This window comes from Aulonocara sp. 'chitande type north' Nkhata Bay, linkage group LG2 (genome assembly GCF_057382095.1).
Source record: "Aulonocara sp. 'chitande type north' Nkhata Bay isolate Kocher_YH1m ecotype deep benthic linkage group LG2, A_spYH_male_GT1.1, whole genome shotgun sequence".
Classification (NCBI taxonomy): domain Eukaryota; kingdom Metazoa; phylum Chordata; class Actinopteri; order Cichliformes; family Cichlidae; genus Aulonocara; species Aulonocara sp. 'chitande type north' Nkhata Bay.
In genome coordinates this window covers 37697783-37714234 of record NC_141345.1, presented here as the reverse complement: position 1 = coordinate 37714234, position 16452 = coordinate 37697783, and the positions used below count along the sequence as shown (strand labels likewise).

The 16452-nt window shown below is 39.3% G+C and overlaps 1 protein-coding gene and 1 long non-coding RNA gene across 2 annotated transcripts; both read left to right on the top strand.

Annotated features, from left to right (window-relative positions):
- The first annotated feature begins 6117 nt into the window (after window positions 1-6117).
- On the top strand, window positions 6118-10283 carry LOC147338394 (uncharacterized). Its single transcript, XR_015124706.1, has 3 exons — window positions 6118-6157; window positions 6820-6892; window positions 9696-10283. It is a non-coding gene; the product is annotated as an uncharacterized LOC147338394 (long non-coding RNA).
- Window positions 10284-12045: 1762 nt separating this feature from the next.
- LOC147338393 (uncharacterized) lies at window positions 12046-15759 on the top strand. The gene is made up of 4 exons (XM_086261873.1): window positions 12046-12230; window positions 12313-12468; window positions 13882-13974; window positions 14390-15759. The coding sequence occupies exons 1-4, from the start codon at window positions 12129-12131 to the stop codon at window positions 14651-14653; spliced, it is 615 nt and encodes a 204-aa protein (XP_086117999.1). The 5' UTR covers window positions 12046-12128; the 3' UTR covers window positions 14654-15759.
- The last annotated feature ends 693 nt before the right edge of the window (window positions 15760-16452 follow it).

The window sequence follows — 16452 nt, the reverse complement described above, 5'->3', positions numbered from 1 at the left end:
TACATAGTTTAAATGTTGTGAATTTGCACTAAAAGAGATGAGAGTCATTTATTTTTGAGAGCTGTTTTCTTGTTTAGGTTAAGAATGTAGGTAAGAGGCTTTTTGGTATTAAGTAAGTTAATTATGTTTTTTGTTTTGGTTCGTTTTACTTCCCTAGAATGTTTAATTTGTCACCCTGACATTTTTCTACCTGGAAAAAAGAGAAATGAATATGCGTGTAAATCTCACGCAGCCACCGTGCTTCCTTGGGAGCAGGAAGTAGGGGAGTCCTGTATATGCTGCAGTCTGGTATCACTATGTCACTCAGAGAACTTCTCTTTAGGAACCTTCATATCATGTTGTGTGTAAATAAATGTATAAATAATAAATAATAATAAATGTAACTAGGAACCCAGGCCTGCAAAGTTGTTTTACATTCATGTCTAACATGATTCATTTAGTGGTTCAGTGTATGAAGGTTCACTTTTTATCCCACACACTCCAAAATATTCTATGTTAGAATTAAACTGATTTTAGGAAAAGTGATGAAATAGAAGCTCATGGAGTTTTGCATGAAAAAAAAATATTATTCAAAATAAAAGTTGTCAAAATGACAACTTTGGGAGTTTTAGTGTTAAAAATTGGATCGTTGATAGGACAGGAAAGCTGTACACATATCCAGTCACATGGATGACAGCGAGTAAAAACATAAACTTTAAACTTCAGGGCACTGTGCAGACACACGTGTGGACTCTGTAAAGGGTTAGGGCATTAAAAAAATGAGTATGGCTCAGTAAGATTAAAAAGTCTCCTTTGTTCCAGTGAAAAAACACACAGTCATACATTGTTTCATGTTTCAGGCATTACTTTAAGTCGCCATTTGAATACATGATGAACACAATACATGTACGACAATTACGTGCAGCATCCTAACAAAGGAAACCTGACCAGTCACAACTGAATCGTCTGAAGTCGGCTTTCATGTTCTGGGTTAAAAACCCATTTATGCACAAAAGGTTTACACAACCACTTCACAGCACCGGTTACACTCTGCAGACAGAGATGTTTTTACACTAAGAAGGTAGCACACGAGGTTGCTAGGAAACCTTTGTTGAATGGTGTGCAGCAGTACTTTTAGCTGCTTTGCCTCGAGGTATAGCTGGAGTTTTGTTTTCTCCGGCAAGGTGCAAGCGGCTGACATGATAAGGCCAGAGAAAGCAGTGCTTAGTGCTGGGGAATACAGGGATCAAGCAAGGCAGGGAAACAGTCGGTGAGCTTGATCCTATTCTGCCTGACCAGATGTGTTTTGATTTTTCCTGCTCTTCTGCTTTCAGCTTCCTGTGAATGTGGGCTTTACTGTTGCCCCAAATCAGTTAGCCTTCCTTCGCTAAAGCCAGAGAAATAATTAAACAAATCTCAGAGGCTTTGGGATGATGTAGAGGAAAAACATGTTCATTTTTGGAGTGAGGTAGAGGGTGGATAATGTCTGCCAAGATACATGCACACACACACACATAAACAGTAGCAGTGACAGAAAAAGTAATTTATGTAGCATACTCTGATTTACTTCCCTATTTGGTTTAATATTTTGCAGAACAAAACACAACAGACACACTTGTGTCTGTAGTTGTGCATGTTATTCTTGCACTACCGAAAACTATTAAACTTAACAACAAACGAGGACTAATAAGTCGAGCGGCCTCTTGTCTTCACGTGATCTGAAAAAGGAAAGTTTGTGGTTTTTGTGGAAACTGGTATAGAACAAATACTGTACAACAAGGCTTCTCATTTTTATACATTATTTCCAATGACTGGGCTTAGAACTGACTAGATGAGAGCCTAAAATAGTATGATTTGTGTTTATCCCTATAAGCTCTTAACAACTCTCATTTTCCCTTCTTCATTATGGGTGCTGGCTAACAGGCTGATAATATTTATTAATTACTATATATAAAGTATTTACATATCTATGTAAAAAAAACCATTTCAAACTAAAACAAACTAAACTAAACTAAACTCTGCTAACCAAACAGGTACATTTGAAGAACAAGGACTGGACTCTCTATCCATCCATTCTCTTCCACTTATCCTTATCATGGTCGCATGGCGTGCTGGAGCTGATCCCAGCTAGCATAGGGCGAGTGCTAGGCGACACGCTGGACAGGTTCCCACCCTGTCACAGGGCTAACACAGAGAGACAGACAACCATTTGCACTCACATCACAAGTAGAGGTAATTTAGGACCAAGCATTAAGCCAACCCCACTAACTGCATGTCGTTGGACTGTGTTCTTAGTTAAGGTTTTTTTTTTTTTATTCTTGTTTTTGCTTTTTGTAAGAATTTATATTTGAAGCCTCATAGTTTCCTGATAGATTGTTTTCTGTGTTTTCCTCTGTTTCCCCGTTCCCACTGTCTGGTTGTATTTTATTCTGGATCTCTGTTTCTGTTTTTGCTTCCTGTCTTATTTTGAAACTCTCTTGTCCTGTGCGTTATGTTCAATATTGCTTCCTATGTCGTTAGTCTGAATTAGTTCACCTATGTAATGGTAATGTCTGATTTAAAAAAAATGTGTGAAATATTGTTGCTGCAGTCTCTTTTACTGTCATAAGTAACCAGATTACACTGATTTAGTTTAGGTGTGCTAACTTCTAACTAACTTCTCTCCCCTGCGATCCAGTGTGAGATGTTGACTATGATCGTAAGTTACTTTTTATGTCCTCCTGTATTGCTAAACTTCAACAGCTCTTTGGTTTTTGTGAATCTTTCAAGTGCTTTGTAAATAAAGTTGTATTGTATGATATGGTTTTCCATTACAACTGAGTACCACATCAATGTGGGCGGGGTCCTTTTGATGTCATTTGTATGCAACACAAACCCAACAATCGAGATGATGACTGCTGTCTATGTTTTTTTTTTTTTGTCAGACTAGAGATGAAGAGAGCCAGAGAAGGCAGTGAGCAGCAAAACAAAACACTCTGGAAAAATACAGGAGCGTTCATGAAGCTGTAGAACAATGTTGTGCTAGAACAGGACCAACAAGATACCAACTAGATGATGTATGAGGGTAATCTAAAGGTATCTAGTTGTACGTGAGACTTTTGACCTAAATGATAACTAGAGCAACGTTTTAACGGGTGATGGTTTTTGGTATTAAAATGTGTGTGTGTGTGTGTGTGTGTGTTTTAGATTGCTCTTTTGTTACAAAATTATTGCTGCAAACCTGGGCGATCAACCAACCCTCCCAGAGGTGGGATGTCATTGTTCCCACCTTCACGGATGGTTGCACAGCTTCAGGATGTTTGAAGGAACATTGAGCTTCCTGTACAACAAACTGCATCCAACAACAAGAAACAACCTAGTATGTATCTCTGAACAAGAAAGAGGCTGTTGTACTGAGGAATCTTGCTACTGGCTCAGAGTACAGGAGATGGTAAATGGCCTGTATTTGTATAGCGCTTTACCCCCCTAGGGACCCCAAAGCGCTTTACACACCCAGCCATCCACCCATTCACACACTGGTGGAGGCAGCTACAGTTGTAGCCACAGCTGCCCTGGGTCAGACTGACAGAGGCGAGGCTGCCATATCGCGCCATCGGCCCTTCTGGCCAACACCTGTAGGCGGTAGGTGAAGTGTCTTGCCCAAGGACACAACGAGCCGGCAACCTTCCGATTACAAGGCGAACTCCCAACTCTTGAGCCACGATCGCCCATGAGTTCTAGATCAAGTTCTAGACAACTTTTTGGAGTCAGCATTAAAACTGCGTAGAGTTACGTGCAGGAATTTTTTGCTGCAGCACAGACGTTGTTGCCAAAACAAATCAGTTTTCCTGACTAAGGGAGGTTCAGAGACATTGCTGCCTGCATCGAGAATAGATGGGGATTCCTACACTGTGTGGGTGCGACTGATGGCTTCCACATACCCATTATAGCCTCAAAACACTATTACACTGACTGTTCCAGCCGTTAATGCTGGCACTCTGTAATCCTTGTTGTTGATGGAAAGAGGCTATTCTAGAACGTGTTTGCTGGACTGCTATAAGATGCTCAGGTTCTGAGTCCAGTCAGGGAAACTTCTTACTGGCTCACAAACACTGGTGTAGTGACTACTGGCTATTATAAGGTGCTGACGTGCTGTGCTCTGCATAATCTGCGAAAACATGGGGGCACCTATGAGACCACTTGGGATGTACTCTCAGTGGCAGTACAAGAGCATTAGCACAGTGTGCAGAGAAGGAGCAGGGATGTGAAAGATGCTCTGATGCAGTCTTGTTGAGCTTTAGTTAAAAGCATTCTTGTCGCCTTCTGGTCATGTGTCTACAAATGTGCTCGCTTTTTTATGTTACAATGAATTTTATAATAAACTATTTTTTCCATTTCGTCTCCACTTCTGTTTGTAGGTTTTATTCGTGATAATTTATGTTGCTGCACTTTAGCAACATAAATTAAAGGTAAAAGACTGAAGAAGCCGTCTCATAAATCTCTGTTGTTTTGGTGTAATTCAGTCACCAACAAATCACAACATAGCTTGTTAAATCCCATAAAAACGAACACAGTAATATGGAATACAGACAGTAGTTTGTCACAGGATTCCTTGATATACTGGTCCTGCCATTAAAGTCTGCAGCATCCTCTGCACTGGCACCTCCATGACAAAAATCAAAGCACCAAAACTTCACTGACAAATGTTTGGTTTGTGCTGTTGAGCAGTGTCGTAACAGACAAAGTGACTCTTATGTGCATCTTAATTTTCTATTATGTGTATTACAGTCAGCAGCAAAGTCCAATCTGTTTACAGTGAGGGTCTTTTTCACTGGTTCTTACAGCGCTCCTGTGCAGCACTTTTCAACTTTATCTGAGCACTCAAAGCACTTTATACAACATGCCTCATTAACAAGTTGATGCAGTCTGTTTTTCTATGCTTAAGTGATTTTCTATCTAACATTCACGTACATCCAGACTCCACTGGAAAGACATTCGGGTTCAGTATCTTTCCCAAGGATATTTGGCATGCAGACTGGAACAGCCAGGGATAGAACCACCAACATTCAGATCAATACATGACCTGCTCCATCTTCTGAGTTCCAGCTCCAGCAAAGTCTAAACTGCAGTAAGCCTCTCCTGGAACAGAGCGCTAAACTATTTTTGTTTTTTTTCACAGCCATGAGGAAACAACCAGGGACAAGAGAAATGAGTAACTCGTGCCGGCCACTTATTGCCCAAGTAAGGTCGCTCAGCAGACCAAGGACACTTGGGTGTTTAAGTCCCCCTAAGGGATGGGACTTGATAAGAACTGAATAATTCAGGTTCCGTTATCAATATCACTTGTGAATTTGATTCTCACTGCTGTCTCCACCATCTCCAAGCACCATTCATAGGACATTACATTCTTGCAAATAAATTACATGTTGTTGGGTTGTGTTTTTTGCCCGTCCTGTCTCACAGTGTATCAATCAAGAAAAATAGCCAACAGATTTACTTTTCCTAAGAGGAGGGCTTTTGCTATACTTGTCCACTTGGTAGTCATAGCTTATTAGATTTTTATTAGGATTATTTTTATTTTCAGTTATTACACAGGACTGTGGCTGGGAAAGAGAAATAAAAGGAAAAGAGTTGGGAAGAAAGTTAACATAAGGAGAGGAAGAGAAAAATAAAGGAGAAGAGGTATGCTGTCCTCGCCCTGAGTCTCTTAGTTTCACCAGCTAGACAGCGAGATAACGATGCTCCAATAACCAGACTTATTTTCCTTTTTGCGCTGATTTATTGAAGAATGGCCTCTGACCATTGCCTTCTCTTTGACCATCGTAAAACTGAAAGTACAAAATACTGTATTAGCTAACTAACATGTAAACTACACTCAAAAAAATGAACTCAGCCTATCTCTGCTTTTACTAAAGTAGATTTTGTTGTTTGTTCTTAATAAACTCGATTTTGCAAAAATTCTTAAAGTGTTTGTGCAAATTTAATGAAATGTTGTTACTTTTTGTTGTTACACAAAGTCATTGAACTGTGTCAACGTAACATTGTTGAGTAAATTCACAGGTTTGTCCCTCTGCACATACTGCTGCGTGCAGAGCCCGCCTAAGTAAGGGCCAATGCGCATGCGCACCACCCTCTTTCTCAAGCTTGCTTTTTCTTCGCCATGTGGACTGGTTCAGCCGCATTTTTGTCCAAAAATCAGGTAAGAAGTCATTTTTCTTGTAAAGCCCGTCTACATATATATGTTCACACGTCAGTTAATGTCGCAAGTGCTACTAAGAAAAGAGTACAGGCAGGGTTTTGCCCGGTAAAGGTTTGCTAACGTGGACTCGCTGCACGTGAGTTTCCAAATGATTTTGGAGGGGACTCCATTGCAATAGCAAAGCTCTGTTTTCAGCCCAAATGTAGTGTAGCGCTAGCGTCGGTATGCGTCGGTACAGGCAGCGCATTCAGTCCGGCACGCACTTTCGCGCCGAGTTTATACTCGGACGCCTGACTGCGTTGCACTTTAGCCAACAACAGTGGAGAAGCGCTCCTCGCTAGCAGACAGGTTAGGGTGTATTTTCTGTCTAATATTTCAGCTTACGTTTTGATGTAGCTTGCAGAAAGCATTTAGTAAGCTGGTGTAAGATGAACTGCATTAATGTTGTACAATGTCCATGGGATTTCTCACTCGACTTTTAATGTCAGATTACACACACATTTACACAATATGCAGTGGTGATGATGTAGATCAATAAATTCATTGTTGTAGCATACAATATTAAAAATAAAACTGATTAATATGAAACATTAACAATGTGCAAATTATTTAGTTTTTTCAGGGACAGTGTAATGAAAATGTCTTTTGTGCTTCTCCCCCAGATACGTTGATGTGGCAGTGCAAATTGTGCAAAAAAGTGGTGTCATCACGAGCTCTGTTATTAAAACACTACAGGTTAGTTCATAGTAGACAGCATTATCCATGTGCCTATTCTGATTGTGTCTGTGTTTTCAAAACATGGAATGCTCTACATAGCCACTTAAGCAGATCACATACCCAAAGAACTCTAGACAAGTCTGTGAGTTTGGCAACATTTAACTGCCATTTGTGTTCCTGCTGCAACATAGCTTCAGAGCAGGAGTATTTTTCTCACATTAACAACCATCTAAAATGTAACGAGACTGTGCATTGCATGTTTGAGGGTTGTCTCATCGAAATAGGAAACACAATCCTTATACCTTAAAAGACTTTAAAATCGGTATTGCTAACACTATTGTAGGCCAAACATCAGCTGATGACAGTACAGACACTATTGTAGAAGAGGACATAAGTGCAAATATTGATCACGATACAACTACAAGTGAGACTGAAGATTTGGCAAATGTAATAGAACTTAATTTTGCATCTCTTTTACTTAAGTTGGAAAACTATTTTCATGTTCCCAGCATAGCAATTGACGAGTTGCTTTCAGAATTGCACTACCTGATAAGCTGTGCATCAGTGCCTTTGACAAATCAAGTAATTGTAGACATACTCAAGAATCATAACCTTTGTCTAGACCAGCCTGTTATTGAAGAACTGACAAAGGCAGTTTCTTTTAACCCTTTGTTAAAAGCCATAGAAAAGGACGGCACACTTGCCACTGCCTTCAAACGCAGACAGTATTACAGAAAACATTTTGAAGTAATTGATCCAATTGAATACATTCTCGACTCCCAAAGCAAGAGGACCTTTCAGTATATTCCTATTCTAAAATCATTACAGCAGATATTTAAACAAGAAAACATACTGAACAAATTTGTCACTAGCCACAATCAGAATCCTTTTGTAAATAAGGAAAAGTATACATCATATAAAGATGGTCTACATTTTCAAAATAATGAGTTTTTCTCAGGCGGTGAACTAAGAATCTCTATTTGTCTTTATGTTGATGATTTCGAAATTTGCAATCCATTGGGGACATCACGGAAAAAGCATAAACTTTGCTCAGTTTACTGGATTTTAGGTAACTTGCCACCAGGTAGTCATTCATCCCTCTCTTCTATTTATTTGGCTCTCTTGTGCAAAAGTGAGGACCTTAGGACCTTTGGCTATCCAAAAATATTTGAGCCACTTTTGCAAGACCTTGTCATTTTAGAGCAGCAGGGAGTGTTCATTGACAATTTAGGGGTCAACTTTAAAGGCACTGTCCAATATGTAGTGGCAGACAGCCTCGGAGCTCATGGATTGGCCGGTTTTGTGGAAAGTTTTTCTGGAGATTACTTTTGCAGGTTTTGTACTGCTACACGCTCAGAAATTGAATCAAAAGCTACAAATAGTGACTTTTCTCTGAGAACTGAGGAGCTCCATCGTGTACACATAGCAACTGCACGTGAGACAGGGGTAGCTTGTTGTGGTGTGAAAAGCTCGTGTGTCTTGGCAGACAGTCTGTCTTTCTTCAAGGTCACTGCAGGATTCCCCCCTGATCTTGCACATGACCTTTTTGAAGGTATTGTGCCTTTTGAGATAGCTGAGTGCCTTCGAATACTAATAGGCAAGAAGTACATCACTTTTGAAAATCTAAATAGACTTGTTCAGTCATTTCCCTACAAAGGAGGGGATCAGACTAATCGTCCTCAGAAATTGCCTCACAATTTTCTTAGTAAAAAAACTGTTGGTGGCAATGCACATGAAAATTGGTGTTTACTAAGACTTCTGCCACTTATTATTGGACAACACATACCTGAAAACGAACCAGCTTGGGAACTTCTACTAGATTTGAAGAATATTGTTGAGCTTGTTGTGTGTCCTGTTCATAACAGTGACTCAGTTGCATACCTGGAGAGTAAGATTTTAGACCACCATCAAAGGTACAAAGAAGTATGCCCAGATAGAAGACCATTGCCAAAACATCACTTTCTGGCTCATTATCCCTCAATAATTCGCCATTTTGGTCCACTTGCCTTATTATGGACAATCAGATTCGAGGCAAAGCACACATTTTTTTAAAAAGTTGCTAGACACACAAACTGCTTCAAAAACATAACCCTGTCTTTGTCAACCAATCACCAGCTCATGATTGGCCATTACATGCATTCATCAGGCTGTAGCAAAGCCACTTTTGAGGTTTCACGAGTCTCGGCAGTCCCAGTAGAACTTCTCAAACGTGAAATTGCACATTGTCTTGCTGAAAAGTACCCTGACACAGCTGTAGTTAGCCTTGCCCAGAGTGTGTCTGTTGCGGGCATCTACTACAGGAAGGGCATGTTAATAGTACATGGATCACTGGGGGGTCTGCCAGAGTTTGCTGAAATCCTGCAGATGTGTATTTTGGCAGATTCGTTGGTGTTTATAGTAAAAAAACTGAGCTCGTGGTACACTGAACACTATGGATCCTTCAAAATTGACCCATCTCCAAAGGAAATTTCTCTTGTTGCACATGAGGATCTGGTGGATTGTTATCCACTTTGTGACTACCAAGTCGGAGCTTCTCGCATGGTTACATTAAAGAGATACATACACTGTTCAGGTAATTTTAATGTCCATGTTGCCGATTTAATTTTTGTGCTGTATAGCAGTTCTTCTCAAAGTTTGGTTCTTAAAAATAGTTGGACCAGAACTTAAATCTACTCGGATATGTTTCAAGCCTTGTAAAAATACTAGAAAAAAAATTGTGCTGCGAAATTCTGAATACCACTAAAAAAATACCTGCTTCACCATTGTAACATGTACTGAAGTTTGGGAACCACCTGCTCATGTTCTTGCACTTATTTTTTAGAGTAACAGTTGGAGATTGGGACATCAGAAATGACAGCCCCAACAAAGCTTCTGATAATCCTGGGGGAGAACAACGCACTCAAGTTAACCCTTCCTTTGGGGATACCAAAGAATGTTAACGAGCTCAAAGCGGAGATTGAAAATCAGTGCGGAGTTTCTGAACAGTTCAGATTGCAGTACATGGACACAGATTTTAATCAGTTCCTTAACATGACATTAGGGCTGAACGATTATGGAAAATAATCTAATTGCGATTTTTTTTGCCCCAATATTGCGATTGCGATGCGATATGCGATTATTTTTTAAGGTCTTTGTCTTCTGTATTATTAAACAAAGACAAGCAATACATCATATAGTATGGCCAATACTATATTACATTAATTTTAAACTGTTCTTTCCTGGAAGACAGACCTCTGTTATGATGACATGAGGTGATGCATGAATTGATGACTGACATTTTTATTTAACTTCTTCAATCACAACAGTATATTTGAACATACACAATAGTTTATTTTTAGCTTACAAACATCTGAGCATAAAGTGCTGACAAGGAACCCTGGTGTAAACATTAAAATGAAAGTCAGTACAATGTGCAGATTGCAGAAATATACATAAACAAAATCAGTGGCTTTACCACACTCAGTTTTTCGACATCTGTGAACTACTAGACAGTCATTCAATTAAAAAATAATATTAAATAAATAAAACTAATAAATAAAAAATACACACATCTTACTGATCTCTGCAGTCAGTAACATTACACATAAAGTGCAAACATAATAGCAATTGTATAAACACACACACAAACACGCCTTTAAAGTTTAAAGGCGTGAAATTGGACGGTCTAGTTCTGATTAGCGTCACCGCTGTCTCGGTGGAGTTTAATAAACTCGGCCGTCTGCTTCTTGCTATCTAAAATATAACCAGACACTGGTGTAAATTCTCGACTGTCTCATACTTCTGTTTAATAAGTTTTCTGTTTGACGTTTAGTCAGCTGTGTGAAAACCAAGGAGGAACCCACCCGGGGGATTAATAAAGTTTTATTTTATCTAATCTAATAACTTTAATCTCAGCCAAACCGATTTACTCACGAACAAACAAAACACTGAAAAAAGCCCAACAATAACATTTGTAGGTTGTCTAAGTGACTTATATATTACGTTTAACCCGAGCAGCGAAACTCCGCGGTGATCTGAAAATGATGTGCCGGGAGTTGTGCCGTTCTCGGCCGCATCAGTAACCCTCGAGCTCCCGGCTAGCTGTCGAGCTGGTGGGTAGCAGACGCCTCTGAAAACGTCGAAGCACTTTTGCAAATATGGGATATCTTGATAAACCGAGCAGATATTTGATGTTTACACAACTACTTTCTCGCCTGAAAATATGTTAAAAGTTTATTTTGTGACCCAGAAAGATTAGTATGAGTAATTTTAAAACTTAGTAGCGGCCGCCATTGTTGGAAACTGGAGTTTGGCTGGGCCGCGCTATGAATTCTGGGATATGGTAGTAATTTGGACAGCCTTCGGCGCGTCGCTGTGACGTAATCGGTCTACAAATGCGGCCTCAGGAGGATGCAGCCCATGAATTTGGACATGTCCAGAGTATAATCGCAGCCTTTGCGGTTAGAAAATTGCACTTGATCATGTCGCGATATTATCGCAAATGCGATATATCGTTCAGCCCTACATGACATCCACATTTGATCTAAAAGACATGGACAAAATAAAAGTGATTAAAACAGGTGTACCAGAAACATCCACTGGTAGTAATGAAAGCAGTGTGTCCTCATTTAACTTGGGTAGCCCCTGCTCTGGCCACAACCCTGATTATGACACAGATATACTGTCATCGCCAGAATCCAGGTCATCAAGCTCCTCTAGCTCAGCAAACTCCACGCTGCGATCAGAAGCCTGGCCACTGGACTTTCGCATACCTGAGTTTAGCTTCGATGTAGAGCTGCAATTGACAAAAGGCAACCAGGAATTCCAAGCCAATGGAACACTTTTAACCCTAAAACCAAAGCTCAAGTCTGACATTTTAGAGAGCTTGTCTTCAGAAATTATGAAGTACAAAGCTTACCCTTCAGACAGCAATCTTAGTGATGTTTGCCAAGCTTTGGTTGTAAAGCATCCATGCTTGAAAGAGAAGGGTTCAGAAACTGGATTTTCTGCATGGAAGATCAGTTTGAAGTATAAAATGTCAAACTATCGTGGAAAACTGAAGAACTTAGGGTGTAGTGAGTTGGTCATCAATTCTCTCAAAAGAAGAGGGAACAGTAATGTGCATCCCAACCAAGTCAAGAAACCCAGGAGAGCGGAGGTGAATTTCTGCCCTGATTATCCAGCTGGAGAAACCCGAGAGAGTCAGGAAGAAGAAAGGTTGGTGCTGCTTTCAGAGTTCAAGAAGAAGAACAACGATGAAACCATCTAAGCAAAAATGGCCCAAACCTTTCCTCACCGGAGGCAAGAAATTCTTCAGGACATGCCCTTCGTAGCTGACTTTAAAAGCCGATGGCCAGCTCTTTTTTCTCCACGTGAGGTAACTGAATCAGTTGATCTGCAAATGCACTCCACATGCAATATTTTAAACCCATCACGCTAAACATTTGTTTATTTTACAGATAAATGCTGAATTCCAGCGCATCACTACGGTCCCGCTAACATCCACATTTATGGCACAGCTGGACAACAACACAACCAAACTGACCAAAGTCTTCAGAAACAAGGGAGGAACATCTGGATGCAAGATCACAGAAATCATGGCTGCAATTGATGAGGTTTGGAATTAATTTTTTTGAATGCTTCATTCCCTCTTTTAATACATATGATTTTGTTGTCTCCTTCTATTGTAAGGTAAAGTTTAATGTTGGTATTATGGGATTGTTTATTCTTTGTCCTTTTCATGATAGTGTTGTCACAGTAATAAAGTTTTAAGTTGATTTGGATACTTCATAAAAAAAATTGCCAGAATTAAAAGCTGTTTTTTACAGGACCGTAGCGTTTCCAAAACGGGATTTGCCGCGGCTCCCTGGGGAGAATTTTGGCATTTATAGTAGAAAAGCTGAAGCTAGAATAAACTGCCATCAGGCACCTTTCAAACCAAGACGGGATAAAGGGAGGTCTCTGAGCTGAGTTTTATCACTTTTCATTTACGCGGCTCACAGATTCGGATTTATCACTCTGTAATGATGCGATGGTCTGTCTTATAAAATCAGCTCAAAAGTAAAGCTATTGCACCAACATGCTTTACCTTACAAACAGTTTTGAATCTGGTACTTGTTGGTGTTGTCTGTAATATTCAGATTGTGGTCCTGGATGTCCTCTGCTGTTGGTTGTTGTGTGCCGGGATCACACCGTGCGTTTTTTCGGCCGTCGCACACGGCTGCCCATGACACACTCTTAGGACTCTAGAGACGTGACACACTGTGCAACACACGAGTTCAGTGACCCAAACTCAAGCAGAGACATGGAAAACATGCAGAACAGTGGGCCCTGAGGACCAGGGTTTTGGGAAACCCTGGCTTAGTACTACAACTGTTTTTTCATTTGTCCTTGCAAAACCTCCTGTTCAAGTCCTCCAAACACACCCACGTCACCCCGCTTCTCTTCCAGCGTCACTGGCTGCTGGTCAACTTCAAGGTTCATTTCAAGATCCTGGTTCTGGTCCTTAGGGCCTTACATGGACAAGCACCATCATACAATGGAGATCTTCTCAGTCCCAACACCCCCAGCAGGTCCCTGAGGTCCAGTGATCAAAGCCTGGTAGTGCACAACACTCTAAAGACCAAAAGTGACAGATCATTGCTGTTGTGGCCCCCAAACTCTGGAACTCTCCTCCTAAGCCTTAGATCAGTGGACTCAGTGGTTTACTTTAAAAAAAATCCTCTGTTCAGGCTGGCTTTGGTGTGACCTCTTGTTCATCCTCTTCCTCACTGGATTCTTCATCCTGCTGTTTTTGGTCGGGTTTCTGGTTTTTTTGGGATCCTGTGGTTACCTTTTTTTGCTCGTCACATTTTTTCAAATGATAATGTTCCTTCTTTCCTTAATTTTTTTTATTTTAAATTTTGTTGTTCTTCTGTAGTGTGTCATGGACTTTTTTTCTCAAAGCATTATATACATTTATTTTGCTGAAGTTAACTGAAAATGTCTTTAAAGTTTAGCTAAGTCAAATTTGCTTTTATGTTTTACAGAACGACACAGTTGCAATGAGAAGAGTGTGTACGATGAAAGGACTTGCAGTCTACCTCAATGAAGATCCGAACAGCTTGATCAAAGAATATCAGGCAAGTAATCAAATAGAAACAATTTCCAGTAATAAAAATTTAACCGACGGTAATTTTTCCTCACACACATTCACTAGATTATAACAAAAAGTTAAAATTAGAACATTATTGGAGATATAAAAGCACAAGCTTATGCGGGAGTGACCCTTGCCATTACAGTTGGGGTGTAATGTGGGCTGAGTGTACTGTCTTTCTGCTTTGTTGTTCTGCCGTGTAATCTAGATGATGGACCAACACCTCTCATCTCGCTCTGAGCTGTCTACTGTTTTGCAGCTTAAAGGGATATTCCACCCCAAAGTGAAAATTGGTCTCACTTATCTAACTCTTGGCAATATGGTAATGGACAAATTTCCACTTTGGGTGGAATAAGAAACCCTGCAACTTGTATTATTATGTTTATTTATTTTTTTTTTAGGATGTGGACTTCCATGAGGCCGAAAGTGAAATGGAGAAGACGCTCATTGGCATCTACGTCATCAAACCAGAAGGAGAGCGTGACCTTGACCCGGTAGAAGACATTGGTATCATAATTGAGGGTGTCGCTGTGCTCAGAGATCTTCCTGATGTTGCCACTGCTGTTGTGTTGTTGTTCGGCCTGATCTACACTTTAAACATGAGCTACCCATCCAACCTCAGGTACACTTTTGAGTTTTTTTCAGAAAGTACTGATGGGACTTGATGCTAAGAAGCTATCAAACAAAGTTCAAGTGCTCAGAAACAAACTCCTTGAATAAAGAGGAGGAAGCGGGAGGCCCTTATTGCTTAACTTAGTTTGAATGCTTTACGTTCAGGTATAGTTAAGTTGTTCATAAACACTTTTTTTCATTGTCAGTACTGTTTCTTGGGAACATTCACCAGTTTTAGAGAACAATAATGTTCATTTGCATTTTAGCAAAATACTGTTACTTAAAAAATTGGTGTTGCACTTCTTCTACTGCTACTTGACAACATACAGAAAATGACAGACATTTTTAAAAGTTCTAGCGGTTAGGCCGCTGTGATTTGATATTTCAAAGAATGTGACATTTGGCAGCTGTCTGCAACTTGGGATGTAACCATAACTTGAAAAACTGAGTAGCACTGTTTTACAGTACAGTTTTTGAACAAAACAGCCAATTTTCACTGTTTTAAATGAGTTTAGTTTGCTCTTTCATGCTTATCAGTGTTTGAAAATAATTCCTGAAACGTCTTGTAAAATGTAGGATTTATTTTGATAATTTGGATGCTTTCTGGACCAGTTGAAAGACAAGTTGGTTAGCACTTCACTGATCTTTGAAGTAAAATATTGTTTTATGCACAAAGTATTTAGTTAAAGTTGTAACAAGTTGTCTGCATTGATTGCACTTTGTGTTAAGCTACGGCTCTACAGTCTTTTCGGTCTGTCAACAAGTATTTAATATGCACTGAATGTGCTTAGTAAAGACAGGACTTTGTTGGATCATTTTTTTTAATCATTTTAGTTTGACGACAAGTTGGTTAGCACTTTATACTGATCTACATTTTCTGCACAAAATATTCACTTGGAATTTGTAACAAGTTGCATTGATTGCACTTTGTGTTAAGCTGTTGTGCTTGGAAAAAAGTATTTTATATGCACTGAATGTGCTTATTAAAGGCAGGATTGTGTTTGATAATTTGGGTGCTGTCTTCATTTCTTCCTAAAAGATCTCCCTAAGATTTACTTAAAAATGTTATGTCAAGTGGTTCCACATAACTGCTTTAAGTAACTTTTAAGAAACTTTGCTATTTTGTATGGAAGTAACCAGTGTAAATGATTTATTTGTAATTGTATTGAATAGAAATTACTTAACAATTTTATATAATTCAAAAGCAACAAAGTTATGTAGCAGCTACATAACAGTTTTACAAAGATACTACCTAACCAGGTTATGTCCTTCTAAAGCAGAAAAGTTATGTACCAGCTAAGTAACAGTATTACAAAGATATTGCCTAAACAAGTTATGTAGGCTTAAAGCAACAAAGATAAGTATCAGCTAAGCATTGCAATTAAGTTACATTTAGCCAATACACTTACGTAAATCTAACTTAACAGTATTGAGTTCAAACTAAGTAACAACATTTCTTAAAAGTTACTTAAAGCAGTTGTGTGGAACCACTTGACATAACTTTTTTAAGTAAATCTAATGTTTTATTTTTTTGAGTGTAGCTTGTTACACTCTTACTGCAAGCTAACAAGATAAAACTTTCAAATGTACAAATTATTGTGCCATTTTTACACAAAACAAAAGATAATAGTTATTTTATCGACATTCATACTTACAGACATATCTTGTCCAAGGCAACAACATTTTAAGGTCCGTATCAGCTTAGAACGATAACATTACGGTATCACTTTCCGCCATCTTTTATTTCTTCTTCACGTTCTCATTTTTTCCTTTCCCAAAGTAACCGAACCCATATTACAAAGCAGCCACTAGAGGGAGCTCTAGGGCAGCTTACAACTATAATATCCGATTT

What these genes read in the sequence shown, in the direction of transcription:
- LOC147338393 (XM_086261873.1), top strand. Translation starts at nt 12,129, where the DNA reads ATGGCCCAAACCTTTCCTCACCGGAGGCAAGAAATTCTTCAGGACATG. An exon ending in CTCTTTTTTCTCCACGTGAG is followed by an intron (nt 12,231 to 12,312) that starts GTAACTGAATCA and finishes TTTATTTTACAG; the next exon opens with ATAAATGCTGAATTCCAGCG. An exon ending in GCTTGATCAAAGAATATCAG is followed by an intron (nt 13,975 to 14,389) that starts GCAAGTAATCAA and finishes TTTTTTTTTTAG; the next exon opens with GATGTGGACTTCCATGAGGC.